Source organism: Narcine bancroftii, chromosome 2, assembly GCF_036971445.1.
Source record: "Narcine bancroftii isolate sNarBan1 chromosome 2, sNarBan1.hap1, whole genome shotgun sequence".
In the NCBI taxonomy this organism is placed as follows: Eukaryota; Metazoa; Chordata; class Chondrichthyes; order Torpediniformes; family Narcinidae; genus Narcine; species Narcine bancroftii.
The window spans coordinates 48,355,063-48,378,433 of record NC_091470.1 but is presented as its reverse complement, the minus strand read 5'-3'; the positions used below and the strand labels follow the sequence as shown (position 1 = coordinate 48,378,433).

The 23,371-nt window shown below is 44.3% G+C and overlaps 1 protein-coding gene across 3 annotated transcripts in view; it reads left to right on the top strand.

Annotated features, from left to right (window-relative positions):
• Nucleotides 1–23,371, top strand: part of sav1 (salvador family WW domain containing protein 1) — a 28,362-nt gene continuing 4,991 nt past the window's right edge. For 2 of the 3 annotated variants that reach the window (XM_069915241.1, XM_069915240.1), the window contains exons 1-4: nt 1–225; nt 13,258–13,701; nt 16,283–16,553; nt 21,959–22,108. In XM_069915241.1, coding sequence (XP_069771342.1) covers nt 132–225; nt 13,258–13,701; nt 16,283–16,553; nt 21,959–22,108 — 959 coding nt within the window. In that variant the 5' untranslated portion in view covers nt 1–131. Of the gene's footprint in view, nt 226–11,503; nt 11,737–13,257; nt 13,702–16,282; nt 16,554–21,958; nt 22,109–23,371 lie in introns of those variants that run through there. The other variant, XM_069915242.1, reaches the window with a different exon arrangement.

Sequence of the window (23,371 nt, the reverse complement as noted above, 5' to 3'; positions counted from 1 at the left end):
TTCCCAGCATGCCGTGCGAGGGCTCCGATTGAAAGTTTGTGGCCGGCGACTTCAGGAGCTGGAGTTGGAGTCGTCGGTGACGGAGCGGCAGGATGCGGCCGTGCTAAGTGGCGGGGCGCTTCCTCAAAGCGATGTTATCGAGGAAAAAAAGTAAAAACGAAGCGTCGAAGCCGCCGGAGGTGCAGGGGAAGTACGTCAAGAAGGAGACGTCTCCGCTCCTGAGGAGTGAGTACGGCGCCCGTCAAGTTGGGGTGGGCTGCCAGGGAAGGCGTGGGGTTGGGGGGCGGCCAGCCAGGGATGCAGTGGAGTGGAGAGGAAGGGCTGGCCAGGGGGGGGTTGGGGAGGAAGGGCTGGCCAGGGGGGGGGTTGGGGAGGAAGGGCTGGCCAGGGGGGGGGTTGGGGAGGAAGGGCTGGCCAGGGGGGGGTTGGGGAGGAAGGGGTGAGTTGGGGAGGAAGGGGTGAGTTGGGGAGGAAGGGGTGAGTTGGGGAGGAAGGGGTGAGTTGGGGAGGAAGGGGTGAGTTGGGGAGGAAGGGGTGAGTTGGGGAGGAAGGGGTGAGTTGGGGAGGAAGGGGCGGGGAGGGGAGGAAGGGGCGGGGAGGGGAGGAGGGGGCGGGGAGGGGAGGAGGGGGCGGGGAGGGGAGGAGGGGGCGGGGAGGGGAGGAGGGGGCGGGGAGGGGAGGAGGGGGCGGGGAGGGGAGGAGGGGGCGGGGAGGGGAGGAGGGGGCGGGGAGGGGAGGGGGGGCGGGGAGGGGAGGGGGGGGGGAGGGGGCGGGGAGGGGCGGGGGCGGGGAGGGGAGGGGGCGGGGGCGGCCGGGGGCGGCCGGGGGGCGGCCGGGGGCGGCCGGGGGCGGCCGGGGGCGGCCGGGGGCGGCCGGGGGCGGCCGGGGGCGGCCGGGGGCGGCCGGGGGCGGCCGGGGGCGGGCGGGGGCGGCCGGGGGCGGCCGGGGGCGGGCGGGGGCGGCCGGGGGCGGCCGGGGGCGGCCGGGGGCGGCCGGGGGCGGCCGGGGGAGGCGGGGGCGGCCGGGGGAGGCGGGGGCGGCCGGGGGAGGCGGGGGCGGCCGGGGGAGGCGGGGGCGGCCGGGGGAGGCGGGGGCGGCCGGGGGAGGCGGGGGCGGCCGGGGGAGGCGGGGGCGGCCGGGGGCGGCCGGGGGAGGCGGGGGCGGCCGGGGGAGGCGGGGGCGGCCGGGGGAGGCGGGGGCGGCCGGGGCTGGGGTGTGGGGCACCCGGGGCGGGGGTGGGTGGGGTGTGTGTGGGTGAGAGAAATCAGATGTTGAGGACAGGGCCTGGGATGGAGGGTGGCTGGGAATGGGTGGAGAGGTGAGTCTGTTTAGCTTTCACCCTTGGGGCACATGATGTCAGTTTGCATTCAGTAAGAAGAACGAACAGAATAATGTCATGCTTCAACTTCATGTTTAATTAAGAACAAGGAACATTGGGATCCTGGAACATTTTTAATATAGGGTTTTGAATCCCAGATGTTTTTGAGAGAATGTTCTTGCGCATCTGCTTTGTTGAAAACGAAACCCTTTAGGGCACTTGCTAAGTTATAGTTAAATCTTTAATGATAATTGTAGGCTTGCAATAGCATACCAGGTTATTTTCAATGGAGGATAATTGGCTCCTTATATTTTGGTACAAAAACTTTTAAATCAATACTGTCGAAGAGGAGTGTTGTGAGGTTTGCGATATTTAAATATTTTGCAGTCTCAAATTAAATTTAAAGTAACTGAATTCAATCTGGTGCAAAGTGCTCTTCTGTTCTTGCTGAAATAATTCGTTCTAATACCTTTCATGATTGAAATGCTTTTCCTCATTTCATGCTGGGCTTCTGTGGCTGGCAGAGGAGAGCCACTGTGATATCCAGTATGGCTCATCGATGCAAAAAGTTTTAAAAAGCTCTGTGTCCTTTATGTTCAGATTATCTTCTCTCACTATTGCAACCTAGTTACTAACCTTAATAAACTTCTTCTTTTGATTTCCTGACCAAAGCTCAAGACCAACGTTCATCTCTACCATTTTTGATCCATCTTGCATAAAAACTTGTTGGCGCCTAATAGACCATAGAACAGTGCAGCACAGTGCAGGCTCTTCAGCCCACAATGTTATACCTACACATAAAATGTATACTTGATCAAGTTAATCCTTTCTTCCCACAGATCTTGATCCTTATTTTTCTTGCATCTTTGTACTTTTCTCTTTTAATTTACCCTATTGTATCAGTTTCAACCACTGCCCTGGCAATACCCACCACACTTTAAAAAAAAACACTACCTCCGTCATCTCCCCTAAACTTTCATCCACTTACCTTAAACAGATGTCTTCTAGTATTGGCCATTGCAGCTGTGGGGGAAATGGTGGTGGCTGTCTGTTTTATCTAGGCCCTTCGAAATCCTGTACAACTCTATTTTCCCCTCTCTCTCCAAAGAGAGAAGTCCAAGCTTCTCGTGAGGTTTGGTCTCAAAAATAAGCAGCATCCTGTTAAGTCTCCTCTGCACCCCCTCTAAAGCTTCCACATCCTTCCTATAATTTTGTAGCACTGCAGCATTACTTTACAACTCTTGAACACAATCCCTGACTAATGAAGACCAATGCAACAATCTTCAAGTACCTATAAGACATAGGAACAGAAAAAGGCTATTCAGCCTATGGAGTCTGCCCTGCTATTCAATTATGAGTCAATCCATTTTCCAAACCCCATTGCTGGCCTTCTCCCTGTAACATTTGATGCCCTGGCTAATCAAGAACCTAACAATTTCTGTCTTAAATACACCCAATCACCTGGCTTCCACAACCACCTGTGGCAATAAATTCCATAAATTTGCCACCCTCAGGCTGAAGAAATTCCTCTGCATATCTGTTCCAAGTGAACACCCTTTAATCCAGAAGTTGTGCCCTCTTGTTCTAGACTTTCTCACCATGGGAAGCAACCTTTCAACATCTATTCTGTCCATGCCTTTTAACATTCAAAGTGTTTCAATGCCATTGCCCCTCCCATCCCTAAATTCTAACGAGTTCTAGCTAAGAGCCGTCAAATGTTCCTCATATGATAACACTTTAATTCCCAGAATCATCCTTGTGAACCTCCTCTGTGCCATCTCTTAACGTCAGCACTTCCATTCTTAATGATGAACCCAAACCTGCTCACAATACTCCAAGTGAGGCCTCACCAGTGCTCTATAAAGCCTCAATGTCACATTCCTGGATTTGTATTCTATTCCTCTTGAAAGAAATGCCAGCATTCTATTTTCCTTCTTCACCACTGACTCAATCTGCAAGTTTTCCTTCAGGCTATCCTACACAAGGACTCCCAGATCCCTGTACACTTGGAATTTTCAGTTTTTGCCCCATTTAGAAAATAGTCTGCTCATGTATTTCTTCTACCAAAATGCATGCCCGTACACTTTGTGACATTGTATTATATTTGCCACCTCTGCCCATTCTCCTATTCTGTCCAAGGCCTTCTGAAATCTCCCTGTTTCCTCAGCACTGCCTGCTCCTCCACTGACCTTCTGCATCTGCAAACCTGGCCACAAAGCCATTCATTCCATGATCTAAATCATTGATCTACAACACAAAAAGATGTAACCCCAACACTGAACTGTGTGGTACACCACGAGCAACAGGCAGTCAACCAGAATATGATCCCTGTATTCCATCTCTCTGCTTTTTGCCAATCAGTCATTGCTTTACCCACGCTAGTATGTTTCCTGTTATATAGATACATAATCCTTTATCTGGAAATCTAAAATCCGGAAAGCTCCAAAATTCGGCAAGTGGGGACCGGCAGTCGGGGTAGACTGCCGGGTGGCCGAGGGACCGGCGGCCGGGGGACTGGAAAGGGGTGAGGGTGGATATGGCAACACAATTCGGGTGGGCTTTCCGAAATCCGGACAAATCTGAAATTCAGAACACACAGTCCCCCAAGGGTTCCGGATAAAGGATCGTGTACCTGTACCATGGGGTTTTATCTTGTAAAGTAGCTTTATGTGTGGCACCTTGTCAAAGGCCTTCTGAAAATCCAAATGCACATCCTTTATTTAGCCTGCTTGTCACTTCTTCAAAGAATTCCAATAGGTTCGTCAAGCAAGATTTTCCCTTAAAGAAACCATGCTGGCTTTGGCTGATCTTGTTATGTGCCTCTAAGTTCTTCATAACCTCATCCTTAATAATCCACTCCAACATCTTTCCAAGCTAAACAATCTTTTTTTTTGCTCTCTCCTTCCCTTGAATCGTGTGGTGACATTGCAATTTTTTTTTCTTGTCCATCGATTCCTCGCTAGAATCTTTTGATTTCTCAAAGATCATTACAAATGGCTCCACAATGTCAACAGTAACTACTTTCAGAACCCAAGGGTTTGGGGTGACTTGTCTACCTTGGACCATTCAGCTTCCTGAGCACCTTCTCCCTTGAAATTGTAACTGCATTCATTTCCCTTTCCTGGTGCCCTTGAACATACACTGCTCATATCTTCCGCAGTGAAGACTGATGCAAAATATTCATTTAGCTCCTCTGCCATCTTCTTGTGTCCATTATTATTTTTCTAGCATCATTTTCTAGTGGTCCTATATCTACTCTTGCCTCTCTTTATACTTTACATACTTGAAGAAACGTTTTGTATCCTTTTGATATTGTTTGTGAGCCTACTGTTCTCCTTTGAATTTTATAGTTGCCTTCTCAAAGTTTTTAAAAATTTCCCAATCCTCTCTCTTCCCACTACTTTTTGCTTTTTTGTGTGCCCCCTCTTTTGCATTGGCTTTGACTGCCTGAGTTAGCCACAGTTGTGACATTTTTCTATTTGAATATTTCCTCTCTTTTGGTTATGTACCTTCCTCCTATCCTACAGAAAGTCCATCCATTACTGCTCTGCTGTCCTCCCTTCCAATTTACTTTGGCCAATTCCTATTTCATGCCAGTGCAATTCCCCTGAAATACAAGCACTTCTGCCTTTAGTTTTTCCTTGTTGAATCTAAAATTGAACTATCATATTGCGATCACTGCCCAAATGGTTCCTTTACTCCAAGCTCTCTAATCACCTTGGGTGCATTACACAACATCCAATCCAGTCTAGCTGATCCCCAGCCATCCACAAAGTCATCTCATAGCCATTCTACAGATTCTCATGACTACCATAATTTTGCCCTTCTGACATGCCTTTCTATTTGTCATTCTAATGTGTTGTCCACATCCTGGCTACTGCTTGGAGGTCTCTATATAACTGCCAACAGTGTCCTCTTTCCCTTGCCATTTATTAACTTAACCCACAATGATTCTATATCTTCTGATCCTCTGTCATGTCTTTCAAATGATTTCATGTTATTCCTTACCAATAGAGCCATGCCACCCTCTCTGCTTACCTGCCTATTCTTTCAATACACTGTGTATCCTTGAACATTCAGCTCAGAATGACATCCATCCTTTTAGCCATGACTCTGTGATGGCCAAAACATCATACCTGCCCATTTGTCGCTGCACAAGGTCATCCACTTTATTGCTTGTGCTGCATGCATTTAAATATAAAACATTTAGCCCTGTATTATTTTTTATGACTATGTCCCTGATACACTCCAACTCATTCCAATGTCTGCAAATTTGCCCTGCCTGTCCTTCCACACAAACTCCCAACCAGCTGTTTCTACTTGTGTGCCAACTGCCTCTTCACTTTGGTTGCCACTTGCCTGCATTTGCATCCCACATTTACAAATTAAATTAGTTTTGGTAGACAAATTTGGGTGAAGACTCTGTCATTGGTGAAGTTCTCACATTTCACATTTAATGTCTCACATAAGTACTTTCCAAAAGTAATTATCAACCTATTATGCCCAATATCCCCAAGAAATATGTCCAAGAATTTTTGCTCCACGTTGAAAATAGCTCGTTCTCAACTAAATTTTATTAAATTTAGATTCATAGTCACCCTAATATTTGTGACCAATCATGGCCCCCAATCACATGAAATTTGAATTGTACTTCAAATAATTCTATGTGCATCATGACTCTATTACCAACAGAGCCCTAGAACAGTAGGTAACATCTGCCTGATGCACAAATTTTAAACCAGATGAATCCGAGAATGGAGGTATTTAATTGAGATTAGATGCCCTCCCAAGTACTGCATCCTTGGAGGAATGGCCTCGTGAATGTATTTTATCACTTAATTAATATCTTTCCCTTGAAATATGATATCCTTTTAATGAATATCATCCTTCGATAATGATTACCTTCTGAAGTAAATGTTTATTACCATTTGGAATATTTTAATTTTAAAAGTTACTGGAAGTAAATGAATGCAAATTCTTTATCTTGGCCTACATTTGTAGACCAGTGTAATAGTTTTGGAGAAATCTAGTAAGATTTCAAGATTCATTTATTGCCATGTAATAAGGCAGATGTAATATTACACAGAATTGCATTCGACATGCTCTGCACTCGGGCCAGCCTCGCAGATTTTGTGGAGTTTTGGATGCTATTCCAATTAACCCTTTGGACTCGGGCCATTTTTATCCTTTTATAATATATACTCTGGACTGGGTTCATGGGTAAACTGCAATATGAAAGGATAAAAAAATCAATATGAACCAGCTGGTGGTTGGGTATAAAACCAGTCCCGAAAAATGAGTACACTTTTTGGTAAATCCTGATAACCAGCGTGGAAACCAAAGGGTTAATACTCCAACACATTTCTAATCGTGTTTTGTAATTAATTTTCCAGTAAACATGGTAAGTTTAAGGGAGTATGTGCCCCAGAACCTGATGACCTTAAATGGACCACTGGAACCAGGACCCCCAGTGACGTATTATGATTTCTGAATATGCCGATTATCCGATTTGCTGTAACTGGATAGAGTTCGACTTGACGTTGTCCATTTTAATTCCTGTAAGCTGCTGAATTTTTTTTAATGGTGTGTAAAAAGGGGCATAGCTATGTAAAGGATCTAGACAGACGTGTCTTGAATGGGCTCTCCGTGAAGTTTTTTTTTAAAAAAGACTATTTAAAAGTTTAAATTCAAGAATTTTTCCACTACGGATATACAAAGTGACTAACAAGAAATCAAGACTGCAAAAACAAAACCTGAAGAGGCAACCAGTCCACTGGGATTGTCAAGAGAAAGCCTGAAAGGGAGCAGCACGAGAGCTGTTTTGAGACCAGCTGAACCAAGTCGTGCTGGGGAGTCGATGCAAGATTGAAATAAAATCCTGGAGAAGATGGTGATCTTGTAGACATGTTTTACAAGTGTGGAAAATACAATAAAGAACATGTCAGAGAAGATGGGTGAATTCTGAGGCAATTGGTAACTTAATGATTGAATGGACCAAGTGGAAGTCGACCTGTTATAACATAAAATCTGAAAGCTTTAGAAAATGACACGAAAAAGTGGGACTTGGACAGGCAAATGTTGCTGGACAAGAGCGACCACGTGGAAAACTTTAGCAGATGCAACAGCGTTCAAATGATTGGATTGAAGGAGGGGACCAATGGGAAAGATCCAGTGAACTTCTTTGAATTATGAATCCCCGAGTATTGGGAGAAAATGCATTTAATAAGAAGCAACATATAGAAAAGGCTCATTGGATCCTCAGACCCAGAAGACCTGATGAGCAGTAACCACAGCCAGTCCTGGTAAAACTTTTGAGTTACTGGGATCGGGAAGTGTTTTTTTTTTCTTTCTTTCTATATTTTGGAAGCAGAATTTGATTATTCTACACAACATAGTGGCCTGCTTCAATTTGATGGTGAAAAGGTGTTATTCTTTCAAGACTTTAGTTCAAGTTGGATCAAGCAAAGAAAGGAGTTTGAGGATGTGAAGAGACTATTCGGTCAAAAAATGAAATATTTAATGGTTTACGCTGAGACACTTGACGGTTGAAGTAGCAGAGGGAAGTTGGTGTTTTTTTTTCTTTCGAGTCTAAGAAAGATGCGGAGAAATTTCTCTGAAGATTGAGAAGACTGAAGTCATTAGACAAGACTGAGAAGAATATTTATAATGGGACTTAAGTAAAAGTTAAATTTTTTAAAGACCTCTTTTAATTATTACTAAATGTGAATGTTATTGCAATATTCATGGAGAGCTTAAGAGAGTGAGAACTTGGCAAACGTTGTAGCAAGGTGGAGACTCCGGTCGAAGGGGAGTAAAGGTGCCAGGAGAGAAGCATTTTTACAAAATGGCGCTGAACGGAGGGGTTCTCCTTCCTCAGAAGAATCTGCAGGCTTTCTTGTTTACGTCACTGTCGGAGCAGGGGCATCGTTTTTTTTTAAGGGGGAAAGACCACAGTATTGAATAATCAAAAGGGTTTTATTGCTGAATAATATTTAAGAATTGGTATGGAAAAACATTAAAGTTTATTAGTCTTAATGTTAATGGGTTAAACGGAAAAATGAAAAGAAAAAGGGACCTGGCAAACTTTTTTAAAAATTAAAGGTGGATGTAGTTTTCCTGCAGGAAATGCATCTTACTAAATTGGAGCATGCTAAGTTTAAAGAGGATGGGTGGAGCAAGAAATGGTTTTTTGCCTCAAAAGTGAAGGATGTCTTTTTAAAAACAGCAGAGAAAGGCAAAATATATTTGTTGGGGGGGATTTTAATTTTTGTTTGGTTCCGATATTAGAAAAATCCGTGATAATGAGGGCGAAAGCTGCAAAAGTGACACTACCATTTATGAAGGATATAAATTTGATTGATGTCTGGAGGCAGCTGAACTCCACAGAGATAACTTGTTCTACTCAAGGGTCTATTAATCGCGCACCAGGATTGATTTATTTCTAATGTCTGCGGAGTGATTTTTAAAAACTACTTGGTGAGGCTATTCTCAGACCATTAGTCTTATCCATTTCGATATCAAAAAAAAACAAGAACGTGTATAGATGGCATCAATGCTAAGCTGTTGTAAAGGACAGACTTTTGTGTTTATTAGGAGACCTGTTTTGTGATACAAACCTCTCTTCCACCAATGATTTTGAAATGGAATATGCTTAAGACTTATCTGAGAGGGCAAATTATTTCGTATACAAAAAATCTTAAAAGAGAATATACCACAAAAGTGGATGGTTTGGAGAAGGAAATAACAGAATTGGAGAAAGAATATCAAAGGATGGGTTTACAAGAAAAGTATAGAGACTTGGAAAATTTTTAAAAATGAGATACAATATGTTGCAAACATACAGACCAGAAAAAAATATTTTTAAAAACTAAGCAAAAATATTATGAACTAGGAGAACGAGCACACAAGGTTTTGTTCTAGCAAATGAATGCACAGGAATCGTTGAGGGTAATGAATACAATTAAAACACTTCTAGGCAAGAGATCAATGATATTTTTAGACAATATTATACAAAGTTATACAAGTCAGAATTATTAGGCGATGATAATAAAATGGATGAGCTCCTTGTGACTGTTGAGCTTCCAAAATTGGAGGCCAGAGATCAGATGGTGCTAGATGCCCCTCTCACAAGAGAGGAAATTGAGAAGGCTCTGAGCACTTTGCAGGTTAATAAGTCTCTGCGTGAGGATGGGTTCCTGCCAGATGGATGCACTGGACTGGGCAGTACTGCCTTTTGAAAACTTGATCGTATCGCCCTATCTTGCTTTTGAATACTGATTATAAGATATTGGCGATGGCATTAGCCAACAGGCTGGGGCAATATTTACCTAAACTGATACATTCAGATCAGGGATGATTTGTTAAAGATGCTCTGCGAATAGTCTGGGCATGCTATATAATACAATATATATGGCTAAATCAAAATTCTAGTATAACAGTCTCTTTGAAGGCTGAAAAGCTATTCAACCATTTAGAATGGCTTTTTTTATTTAAAGCGTTGAAGAAATTTGGTATAGGTAGAATATTTATAAATTGGATAAAAACTCTTTCATAAACCACAAGCTAAAATTATAACTAATATTCAGATGTCAGTGGTCTTCCCTTTGAGTAGATTGGGTAGGCAGGGGTTCCCCCTTTCCAGTGCTTTTTATCCTTGCGATTGAACTGTTGGCGGAAATTATAAGGGGAGATCAGGGCATAAAAGGCTTCAAAGTTGGACAAGAAGAACATAAAATAAGCCTATTTGCTGATGATGGGCTGTTGTCCAAATCTGACCGAGTCCTTGGAGAAATTACAAACACTAGAAAAATATGGAAGAATCTCAAATTAAAGTTATTATGGATAAAAGTGAAATAATGCCATTGACAAACTTTGATTATGAAAGCTATCAAAGAGGAAGTAGATTTTAAATGGAAGGTAGATGGAATTGAATATTTGGGAATTTAATTTATACACATTCTGAAAATTATGCTCCTCATTTGGAGAAGATAGAGAAGGATTTGCAGAAATGGAAAGATTTGCAGATTACTTTGGTGGGAAGGGTTAATTGTGTTTAAAATGAATGTGATGCCAAGATTACAGTATCTTTTCCAATCACTGCGTATTTCTTTGCTGAAACCTTCCTTCAAATTACTAAATAATTAGGTAGTTCCTTTGGAATAATAAGGTGCTGAGGATTTTGTTGGAAAAGTTAACATGGGACTCTTTCTTCTTCTGGCTATCCATCTCGTAGGAGAATGATGGTTCCTTTCAGTCAGTTTGTGAGATGGCTGTGCAGGCCAATCCTTCACAGGCACTGCTTGCCACATACTCGGCACATGAGGCCTGGAGGGGCAACAGAGGCAGAAGCTCTGTTGTGGTGCTTCCTGTGCCTTTCCTCTGTCGCCTCTGAGCTTTTTCTCAGCAGCATCCACATATTTTTCTGATGGCGTCTCTCCTCTGTGAGCGATCTTGAACCAGATCCTCCCATGTTGATGGGGCAATGTCAACTTTCTTGAGGTTCCTGTGCAGAACATCCTTTTACTGTAGTTGCTAGCCTCGATTTATGGTACCACTGGACAGTTGGCCATATAAACTTAGGCAGTCTTCCGTCAGGCATTCTGATAACATGTCCTGCTCAGTGCAGTTGGGCTGATATCATCAAGGTTGAAACTGCTGGCATTCTGGCTCGAAAAGATCTCTCTATTGGAGACCTTGTCTTGCCAAGTGATCTTCATCAGAGAACATGGGTTCAAGCTGACATAAGTAACATTGATATGGACACCATGTCTCACATCCATATAGCAAGGCTGATATGAAGCCCTGTACACCTTGCCAACCTAATCTTTCAGCTGACCAAATGCAAAGCAGGCCTTTCTGGTTCTTGACTCAATCTCCACATCTAGTGAAGCTGAGGATGTTATTGCACTGCCCAGGTAGCAAACTTTGTTGGCAGCATTGAGATAAGAGTCCTCAATGAGGACAGATGGTTCTTCGTAGTTTGAGCCGGGAGCCAATTGGTACAAAACGTCTGTCTTTTTCAGGCTGATTGTCAATCCGTAGCTCTTAGCAGCACTGACAAAGTGACTGGTGATCTCCTGTAAGTGTTCGAGAGTGGGACACCAGTGCACAGGTCATCAGCAAACTGTACTTTGTGCGCCACAATGTCCTTGACTTTTGTTTTTGCTCTGTCTTGCGAGGTTGAGGAGCCCACCATCAGCCTTCGATTGTAGGATCCTAACTTGAGGTCTGATGTGACATCCTGAAGAACACCAGTGAAGAATAGTCCGAAATGAGTAGGATCCAAAACACAATCCTGTTTTATACTGTTGCTGATGGGAAATGGGTCTCACAACTCACCACACATTTTGATGCAGTCTTCCATTCCTTCGTGGAACTGATAGATGATGTTGGTTAGGCATAGGGGCAACCAAATTTTGGTAAGATCTTCCACAGACCATTTCTACCAACAGTATCAAATGCTTTGGTTCAATTAACAATTGTGACATAGACACTACTGCTCAACTCTCTTGGAGCTGCCTCAGTGAGAGAATCCTATGAACTGAACTATGGCCTGTTTGAAATCCACACTGGCTTTCTGAAAGGATGTTGTTTGGGCCACCAAACTAAGGATGATCTCCGTGAGGCTACTGTATTTCCAAAAGTACCATTTGGCTGCACAAGCTAGATTTCTTTAATTCTTCTTTGAAGGCAGCCCCTCCCCCTTTTTTTCTTGGATTCAAATGGGACTGCACTCATTGAGAGAAGGGGCAGTGGAAGATTTTATTTGTAAATGAAGTTGGGGGGAAAAAAAGCACCATTATGTAAGAATGTGTTCCTGCCAATGAATCTCAGTAATAGAATATTAAACTCCTGGTTTGACAAAGGAATAAGATTCATTGAAGATTGCTAACGCAGAGAGAGTTCTTCAGCCTTTTGATCAACTAAAACAAATATGAAGTAGCTAATGAAACTTCTGCTTCCTCCAAGATCTTTCCTGAGAGAAAGATGGGAGCCACCATTGGTCCAACCTGAAATTAGTAAAAATGGAAGGAATGATTTGGCTGGGAAATGTACTTAAATTTAGAACAAAAATGTATTTTGCTCTCCAGATTGAAAGTGCAAAACCAGGTCTGCAGAAGTCTAAAGAGATGGGAGTTGGAATTGGGTGTTGTCATACTATCCAAACATCTTTCTGATATTACATCAATTATAAATGCAAGCTATGGATTGGCTCAGTATAACTTCCTACACCAATTATTTCATGTGCCACAGAAGCTACACGTCAAAATCTGAAATGTCAGAGATGTGTTTTAGATGTGGGATTGAAACAGGAACGTTTTTGCATGCTACATGGCCGTGTGTGAAGGTGAGGCCCTTTTGGCAGGATATTGCTGAAACATTAACTAGGATAACGGGTGGCCTTTGCAGATGACCTAGAGCTTTATCTTTTGGATAATTTTATTGAAGTAAGTAATAAATTAACTAAATTCCATTTTTTTTTGGTCACAGTAGCTTTAGCCGTAGCTAAGAAGTGTGTTGAGAAACTACTTAGAAGTCCAACTCTCCCTTACTCATAACACAATAGGCTGCAGAGATGAATAGTTGGAGAAAATGGCATACAATCACAAAAAACAAATATGACACACTTGTCAAGATACGGCAGCCCTATTTGGACCATATAGGGGCCCAATTATAATAATGATCATAACAGATGCTGTTACAATATAAGCAGATGTGACTTCCCCATATAGATCTTTATAGATTATTTTATGGATGTGTGTGTGGTTTTGTATTTTGTAGGAGGGAGTTTTCTTTTGTATGGAAAAGTTTAATATATTGTGATTGAAGATTTTGCTGTGTATATAAAAAAATGAAAAATAAAATATTCAAAAAAAAAGGTGCACAAAACATTTTTCTTTATAAATCTATAATTGTACTGTTTGTCTTTCTAATTATAGATTTAATGCCTTCATTTATTCGCCATGGGCCCACTATTCCAAGGAGGACTGATGTTTTAGTGGAGACAGGAATTTCTGCTTATCCTTCAGTTGATGTGATTTCCCGAAATCAAAGCTTCTTGCGAGGACCAGTCCAAAGGCCACCACGTGAAATCATTAGACGTGAAAGTAACAGACCTTCAGGACCTTCCTATGTTGCACGTCATACATCTGAAGTCCTTCGAGAATATGGTGTCTCATCACAGACTTTTGTAGCTGATGTTAACTCTGAAAATGGTGACGCTGGCCATTCTGCTGCTCACAATTATTATCCTGAGCCATATTACGAAGATGGACAAAGGCGCCGGCATTTAGTTGAACGATTCCGGGATGACTACAGATATTATGATCACACACCTGATCCCTTTCCACGGGTACCACAGGGGCAAGGTAGACTTCCAGCAGGTAAACTTTCTAGTCATGCATTTTCTGAATGCAGATAATTTTTCCATAGAGAAGAGGAAAATAAGTTTTTATTTCTGATTTTTTTTGCATGTTCAGGTCCTTTTGCATGGTGCATCTCATGAAATTTAATTTTATAAACTTGGTGAATGTGGTATCTTTGGGCTTTTTGTCCAACTATTAATTTCAATATTTTTAAAGCATCAAGTGGTCATTTTGTTCTCTAGTTTCCATCTCCTATCTCCCCTGTGCTCTATTTTATACTTGATCATGAGGTCTTTGGCCCTATTTCTACTTTTCCTTCCTGGCTCTTGGGTCAGTTGCTGTTGTTGAACAAATATTTCTCTTCAAATTTACTCTGATCATTAAGGTAACTTGTCTCTTTTCTCTTCAAATTGAACTTGCAAAGTTCCTTTCAGTTCTTGAATATGCTCCCGAGATCATACCCATCTTTCAACACCTTTACACTGCTGTTTGGTGTAAATACACATGCCTGGTTCCATTTGTACACGTCCTCTGTCTGATAGTATCTGGAGAATAGTCAGTATCTCTTGCTGCCCTTGGCAATCAGCAAGTGTTTTCCTCCCATCTCTCCTCACTCACTGGTCCATCCTTTTCACTCTGTAAATTTGAGGCTCTCTGAACTTGTTCCACGCCATATTTATCTATCATTCCTGCTGCTGGTTAATGCTTTGGACTCTTTGGGTCTGGTTTTATATCCAGCTATGTACTGTACTTCTATATTTTAAAGGTTTACCCATGAATCCTGTCCTGAGTACAGTATATGTGACGGGGTTAATAATGTGTCTTTTAAAGTTCTTATGCTTGTCATGCTTCTTCCATCTCTAATCTCCTGCTCTAAGATTTGTCCTGCAATCTTTCTAACTGCTTGAGCATCCTTCAATGGTCATCACAGGTATAACAATTATTGTATATTTAACTTGCTAAGGCAATCTCCTGGTTTGTCTTAATTGTCCTCCTTGAACAAAGGAGCAACATCCATTCCAGGGATCTCAACTGTGGCTTAAGGGAATATAGTGGCAAACCTCCCTTTGAAGATGATGTTCCTCCAGTTTTAAGAGAAGCCTGACCTCGCACAGATCACACCTTCCTTCAAAAAGAGTCAAAAGAATAGAAAATTGTTTTTTGAGAAATAATTTATTATCTTTTGAACAAATGAAGTTCAAATATGGTATAACTCACAGTACAATGTTTACATACCACCAACTGAAAACCTACTTGAAGGACAAATTGGGAAGCAGGCTGAGGTTACCAGAAGGAAGCAGTTTTGAATATGTGATTACAGACACAATTATAATTAAAAGATTTATAACAAACATGTACATCAATCTGCAAGAGAAAGAGAACGATGAAATAAGCTGTAAACCCAAACAAAAGTGGGAACAGGATCTAAACATAAAGATAAAAAGTGGGAAAAGCTATGCTCCGGAACTATGAGAAATACAATAAACACAAGGTTACACATGGTACAATATAATTGGTTACACAGGCTATACACCACGCCCCAAAAGTTAAATAAATGGGACCCAACAGTATCAGATAGATGTTTTCGCTGTAAGAAGGGAACGGGAACAACAGTACATGCAATTTGGGCATGTGAGAAAGTGGAAAAGTTTTGGGAAGATCTAAATCAGGTATTAAATAAAATTACAAAAAACAACATAGGCCTCAATTTGGATGAAGCACAAAAAAGATTTATTATGATAGCCTTAGCTATAGCAAAAAAATGTATAATGTCAGCCTGGAAATCAGAAGAGAACCTGAGAGTACAGCAATGGTACATAGAAATGAATAAATGTATTCCATTGGAAAAACTAACATATAATTTAAGAAATAATGTCACAGTATTCGAACAAATTTGGGAACCTCTCAACAGAGAGGGACCTCCACCCCCTAAAATGACAGAATGTGAAGAAGACGAAATGAAGTGACCCAATGTGTAAAAGTAGATGACACCATTTTCTTGTTTCATTGTGTGATGACATTGTTTAATGAGTTTAATGTATCGTATATGTTGAATGTTTAGTGGGTGAGGAGGGGGGTGGGAGGGAAGGGAAGGGGGGAAAAGGGGAGAAAATGACACTGTATATTCAAGAGGGAAATGTTTGTGTGTATTTTGGTTAATATGGTTCATAGTGTGAAAAATTAAAAAAAAAAAATTTTAAACCCCAATGATAGACATAACTGAAACTTTCCTCTGCACCAGCTTCTTTGCCACACATTCAACGGTTCTAGTTCCTGCCTTCCTATTACATGTCAGAGGAAGTAATCCAGAGATTACAACTGTAGAACTAAACTGAAAAATGCACCGCTTTATGCTACTGGAGATCTCAGGTTTGCAGAGTATATAAAAAGTTTATATAAAAGTGAAACAAGTTATAACATTATTGAATGGCAATAATTGCAGGCTGATCTGAAGTTTGAAGATTAATTTGTCTTTTTGCCATTAAACATTTGCATTACCTGCAGATTTTGTGGGATAAACCAGGGAAGGTTTTATTTAAGAAATTATTATTTACGATTTGTTTGGTTCAAAGAAATAAAACATTTCTATACATTTTAGGTATAGGAAGAGTTCCTTCAACATCATTGGGAAACTTAACAAATCACACGACAGATGAATTGCCTCTCCCTCTTGGCTGGTCAGCTGACTGGACGATTCGAGGAAGGAAATACTATATAGATCATAATACTAACACAACTCATTGGAGCCATCCATTTGAAAGAGAAGGATTGCCACCTGGCTGGGAACGAGTGGAATCACCTGAATTTGGAGTTTATTATGTAGATCACATCAATAAACGAGCCCAGTATCGGCATCCCTGTGCTCCCAGGTACGGTAGAGTTCTATTTTTCTCCAGAAATTGTATTCTCAAATGTAAAGAAATGCCATAACCACAGTGCGACATTTAAATATTCCAGTTTTCTACTCTTGATATTTGTCATTTTGCTCTAGTTCATTGTTCCAAGTCATTAAGCTGTAAATAATTTGAAATAAACTGATTAATTATGAATTGTGAAATACAAAGGAGATGGTGATTGTGCATTCACTTAATGCCGATTCCTTGATCATTAGGTGGATCAAAAGCCATGTATGTAATCTTTGTTTCATCTACAATGCTTGCCTTGTAGGTTTAGAATTTATTCTGGGATTATTGTTTTATCTGAAATACACTTTATTTTGGCAAAGGTAACCTATTAATAATTTTGCCAAGATAGATTTCTGAAAATACATCAAGTAGTTAGGCATTTTTAGCCATCATGATTCCAAAATGTTTTTGAGATCTCAACTTGTTTGCATGAAATATCCAAGCATGTCTTGTAGGATATGAAGTTGGAACACTGATGTCGTTAATTTTTTTTCCCATGTAATGTCCTTTTCGTACACAGCTCTCTGAGTCAATTTTTTTTTTTAAGGCACATAGAACAGTAACAGGCTTGTTCGGCCCACGAGCCTGTGGTGCCCAATTATACCCAATTGACCTGCAATCATCAATTACTCCTAATTGATCCACCACGTTTGAATAGTGGAAGGAAACCAGAGCACCTGGAGGAAACCCATGTAAATACGGGGAGAACAAACAAACTCTTTACAGATGGTGCAAGATTAGAACCCCAGTCCCAAGCGCTGGCACTGTAACAAAGTTGCACTAACCATTGAGTTAATGGTACTGTCCATAGTAACAAAATACAGTAAAATCCCCATTATCTCACTCATGGGGATCACTGGTGTCGGATATGCAAATTATCCGATTGACTGAGACTCTTAATGCCTAACTAATACACTTACATAAGAATACGCTCTTTAAAAGACAAAGCAGTGCAACATGTAAAATAATTTGAAAAAAATTAGTATTGTAGTCTAAGTAAAATTCACATTAATCAGCTCATTCCTGTAACTTGAATTTAAATTCTAACCCTGGCCACTGGCACTGTAACAGTGTTCCGCTAACTGTGCTGTCATCATAATTGACCCCTTCCCTGATGCCCAAGCCAGCCCCCCCCCCCCATCTTCCCTTCTTACTCGCTTGCCCTCGCGTCCTGGTCCGGCCCTCGCGTCCTGGTCCGGCCCTCGCGTCCTGGTCCGGCCCCCGCGTCCTGGTCCGGCCCCCGCGTCCTGGTCCGGCCCCCGCGTCCTGGTCCGGCCCCCGCGTCCTGGTCCGGCCCCCGCGTCCTGGTCCGGCCCCCGCGTCCTGGTCCGGCCCCCGCGTCCTGGTCCGGCCCCCGCGTCCTGGTCCGGCCCCGCGTCCTGGTCCGGCCCCCGCGTCCTGGTCCGGCCCCCGCGTCCTGGTCCGGCCCCCGCGTCCTGGTCCGGCCCCCGCGTCCTGGTCCGGCCCCCGCGTCCTGGTCCGGCCCCCGCGTCCTGGTCCGGCCCCCGCGTCCTGGTCCGGCCCCCGCGTCCTGGTCCGGCCCCCGCGTCCTGGTCCGGCCCCCGCGTCCTGGTCCGGCCCCCGCGTCCTGGTCCGGCCCCCGCGTCCTGGTCCGGCCCCCGCGTCCTGGTCCGGCCCCCGCGTCCTGGTCCGGCCCCCGCGTCCTGGTCCGGCCCCCGCGTCCTGGTCCGGCCCCCGCGTCCTGGTCCGGCCCCCGCGTCCTGGTCCGGCCCCCGCGTCCTGGTCCGGCCCCCGCGTCCTGGTCCGGCCCCCGCGTCCTGGTCCGGCCCCCGCGTCCTGGTCCGGCCCCCGCGTCCTGGTCCGGCCCCCGCGTCCTGGTCCGGCCCCCGCGTCCTGGTCCGGCCCCCGCGTCCTGGTCCGGCCCCCGCGTCCTGGTCCGGCCCCCGCGTCCTGGTCCGGCCCCCGCGTCCTGGTCCGGCCCCCGCGTCCTGGTCCGGCCCCCGCGTCCTGGTCCGGCCCCCGCGTCCTGGTCCGGCCCCCGCGTCCTGGTCCGGCCCCCGCGTCCTGGTCCGGCCCCCGCGTCCTGGTCCGGCCCCCGCGTCCTGGTCCGGCCCCCGCGTCCTGGTCCGGCCCCCGCGTCCTGGTCCGGCCCCCGCGTCCTGGTCCGGCCCCCGCGTCCTGGTCCGGCCCCCGCGTCCTGGTCCGGCCCCCGCGTCCTGGTCCGGCCCCCGCGTCCTGGTCCGGCCCCCGCGTCCTGGTCCGGCCCCCGCGTCCTGGTCCGGCCCCCGCGTCCTGGTCCGGCCCCCGCGTCCTGGTCCGGCCCCCGCGTCCTGGTCCGGCCCCCGCGTCCTGGTCCGGCCCCCGCGTCCTGGTCCGGCCCCCGCGTCCTGGTCCGGCCCCCGCGTCCTGGTCCGGCCCCCGCGTCCTGGTCCGGCCCCCGCGTCCTGGTCCGGCCCCCGCGTCCTGGTCCGGCCCCCGCGTCCTGGTCCGGCCCCCGCGTCCTGGTCCGGCCCCCGCGTCCTGGTCCGGCCCCCGCGTCCTGGTCCGGCCCCCGCGTCCTGGTCCGGCCCCCGCGTCCTGGTCCGGCCCCCGCGTCCTGGTCCGGCCCCCGCGTCCTGGTCCGGCCCCCGCGTCCTGGTCCGGCCCCCGCGTCCTGGTCCGGCCCCCGCGTCCTGGTCCGGCCCCCGCGTCCTGGTCCGGCCCCCGCGTCCTGGTCCGGCCCCCGCGTCCTGGTCCGGCCCCCGCGTGCTGGTCCGGCCCCCGCGTGCTGGTCCGGCCCTCAGCGCCACCTGACTCTCCCCAGCCAGTCACTAGTGCTGTAACAGTGTTGTGCTAACCGCAGCGCTAATCATGATGCCATAATAATTAACTTCCCCACTCACCAAAGGTTTACAGATAGTCTTACCAACATACTAATAAAAATAATACCCTCATTACGCAGGGATAGCATGTCACTGGGAGAATCGCCCCACCAGTGAGCGATATCAGCCAGCTCTTCATCCTGGGTGCTGCCATTTTATTCAACACTACTTTATTGAAACTGTTCAAACAGCTGCTCCACACAAGGCATGACCAGAGTGCTTCGCTGGTTGAATGTATGCTCTCATCTTCACCAAGGGGGTCCCGTGTGTAACTTTGGATATCCTTTACTTTTTACAATTTCAAACTTTTATTTAAAACTATCTATTTTTGATTTTATTTCCTCAAAATTTTTGCCATTTATTTGAGTGCCGGATAATGGAGCTTTTTACTGTGTATTGAGACTGATTACATTACTGGTTATTCTCCCTCCCTCCTTCCCTCCCTCTCTCCATTGCAATAAATTTAAATATTGTGGATGTTGCTACATGTTAAATCAAAAGTATGAAATGCACTGCTTAATGCTACTAGAGATCCCAGGATTTCTATTAAATAGTCTTGTAAGTTATGTATTTTTCTGATATTTATTCTGCCTATGCAGTCATGTCATTACTTTTGAAATCAAAAACTATTCAAATTAATTGAATAGATTTTTTGTAATGCTTAATAGAATCTGTAGTCTTTCCGTTTTATATCCAGTCTTTACTAAAGTCCCTAGTGTTTTGTTTCTGCAGACTGAACAATGTGTGCTTCTTCCATGCACCTTTCCCTCATGTTCAAGTTATGCTCTCAAGTTGCAATGAATTATTGTTTAGCATGAAATTCAGTCAATCAACCCATATGTAGTACAACAATTAAAAATAGTGCAGAATTACAGAGATCAGTTAGGCCTAAGCAATAGCAACATTATTTTGCTAATGTGAGGTTTGTTCAGAAGACTAATAATGGAAAAGGAACAGTTCTTGAATCTTGTGGTGCATGATCTCACTCATAAATATCCTGACAGGAGGAGGGAGAAGAGAGAGGCCAGGGTGGAATGAGTCTTTGAGATGTTGGCTGCTTTTACTGAGGCAGCAGGAAGGGTTGATGGAGGGGAGGAGGAACTGTGTGATGGTCTCTGACCAATTCATGGCTGCAGTTTCTTGCAGTCTTGGGCAGAGCAGTTCCCATGCCATCCAGTAACATATCCTTACAGGATTCTAACTGTGGTTCACCTGTAGAAGTTGTTGAAGGACATGGGTGACATGCCAACTTTCCTCAGGTTTCTACATGTTCTAGTGCATGTTCCTGGCTGCTGCATTGATATAGTTGGACCAGAACTGTCTCTTGGAGATGTTTACACCTGAGAATGTAAAGCTGTCTACAATTTCCACCTTGGTACTGGTGATGCGAACAGGAGAGTGAGCATCAACCTTCTTCTGAAAGTCTGACCTTTGTTACGCTGGCAGAGAGCGAGAGCTATTAGTCCCTCCTAACTCCCTCCTGGTTTGTTTTTGCTTGAGATCTGGACTATGACAGTAGCGTAATCTGCCGTATCGTAAGTCATTTATATACGGGAAGTATCATTGGGGCTGAGAACTTAGTCCTTCAAAGCATCAATGTTGAGGATTATTGTGGAGGAGATGTTGCCCCCAATCCTCACTGATGGTGGTTTGCAGAACAGGAAGTTGGTCTAGTTGCAGAAGGGATGCAGAGACCAAGGTCTCAGAATTTAGGGATGAGTTTATTTGCGAATATGGTGTTGAAGGAGAGCTATAGGCAATGAATAGTGGTCGGACACAAATGACCTTGGTATCCAGATGTTCCATAGCTGTGTAGAGCCAGGGAAATGGCATTTGCTATGGACTTTGAGGTGGTATGTAAATTGAAGTGGGTTAAGGATGTATAAAAGACTGGTGGATGTCAGCACCACTAGGCAGCAGTCATTTAGGCCCTTTAGTTTTCTGTTCAGTACCAGGATGATAGTAGCCTCTTTAAAGCTGGTGGAAATTTTTGCTTGTAATAGTTGGAGGTTAGATGTCTGTGAATACTCCCATCAGCAGGTCTGCACAGGCTTGCAGGACACTTCCATGGACTCCATCGGGCCTCTAACTTTCATGGGGTCTCTCTCAGGAAGTCTAATCTGATGTTGGTGGTGTCTGTGACTATGGTTGCCGGGTGCACTTGAGGAGGTTGTGCTGTGTGCTTTTGGCATACTGGCTTCCTGTTTGAACAGTTTCAACTCTGAGTAAGGAGTAGGAACATGTTGCCCTTCAACTTGGTTCCTACAATAAAAAGTCATGTGATATAACATAGCTGAGCTTTCAACTTTGGTCTGGAAAGCAAAACCTTTATCTGCATTGAGTGTTTTTTTTTCTCAAAATGCCATAGTTCTAATTGCTTTATGCATGTATCAGTAAGTATTATCTTCCATCTCGATAGATTTTATTTACAAAGTGAAATGGCCAAAATGTTTGAGGCCAGGGTTATTTTGCCTCATCCATCAGCAAAATATTTGGATAATGTCAGCTGATTTGCACACTGTTACAATTGAAACTTCTTTTATTCAGTGTTCCTCGGTATGACCAGCCTCCACCTCTCCTTCCTCCCGTTACATATCAACCACGACAAACTGATCATAATCAGCTGGTTCCTGCAAATCCCTACCACACAACAGAAATTCCAGATTGGCTGAAAGTCTATGCCAGGGCTCCAGTAAAGTAAGTATTAATTTAAAAACAATGGTGATATTAATTGTAATTTTTACAAAGTTTAATTTTAAAATTAATACAAATTTCTGATTCATTAGTTTTAACTCTGCAAGAGTTTTAGTTATCATGTGAAGATTGGATAACCATGTGGTGTATCCTTGAATTAGAAATTTGACCAGTATACTTTTAATTTGGTGAGTACAGTATCACATCCTTATGCAGACTGGAATGATGAATGTTTAAAATGTCAATACCTGACACACTCTACACCCAAATTTGTCTGCCAAAACTAATTTGTGAGAAGAGGATGTAGAACAAAATTCAGGTAGGTGCTTGATTTTTTTTTAAAAAGCATACAGCATAGTAACGCCCTTTCGGCCCACAAACCCATGTTGCCCAATTGACCTACAACCCCGGTACATTTTGAAGTTATGTTGGCCTTCATTAGTCGGGGAGTTAAGTTTCAGAGCTGAGAGGTAATGTTGCAATTCTATAAAACTCTAGTTAGACCATACTTGGAGTATTATGTTCAGTTCTGGTCACCTTGTATGAAAGATGAAGATGCTTTAGAGAGGGGCGGCAGCAAAGATTTACCAAGATGTTGCCTGGAAAGGAGAGCATGTCTTAAGAGGCAAAATTGACAAAGCTAGGGCTTTTCTCTTTGCATTGGCGAAGATGAGAGGTGATTTAGTAGAGTATATAAGATTGAGAGGCATCTATTTGGTGGACAGCCAGCACCTTTTTCCTGGGACAATTACAGCAAATACTGGAAGATATGGGCTTAAGGTGATCAAGGGAAATTTTAGGGGCGGCATCAGATATATATTTTTGTGCACAATGGTAGGTGTCTGGAATCCATTGACAGGGTGATGGCGTAGGCTGGTACAATAGGAACATTTTTAAACAAAACTGAGACAGGCATATGGATGTAGGAAAGATGGAGGGTTATGGGTGTGAGAGTGGCACTGGGATGATAGTGACTCTTTGCTTTATGATAGACAAAAAAGTATATCATGCATGTACTTTAATGGATTATTACGTGGCAATAAAAGGAACCCTGAACTTTGGTGCGATTAGATTGTTGTAGAGTACATTTATATGGGTTGGCGCAACATTGTCAGCCAAATGGCCTGTACTATGAAACATGCAAACAATGAGAACTTGCAAATACCACATGGTCCCCTAGGTCATGATTGAATCTGTGTATCAGTGACACCAACTGCTGAACCTCAGTTCCACACTGAGAACAAGTACACAGATTTATTTTAAAAT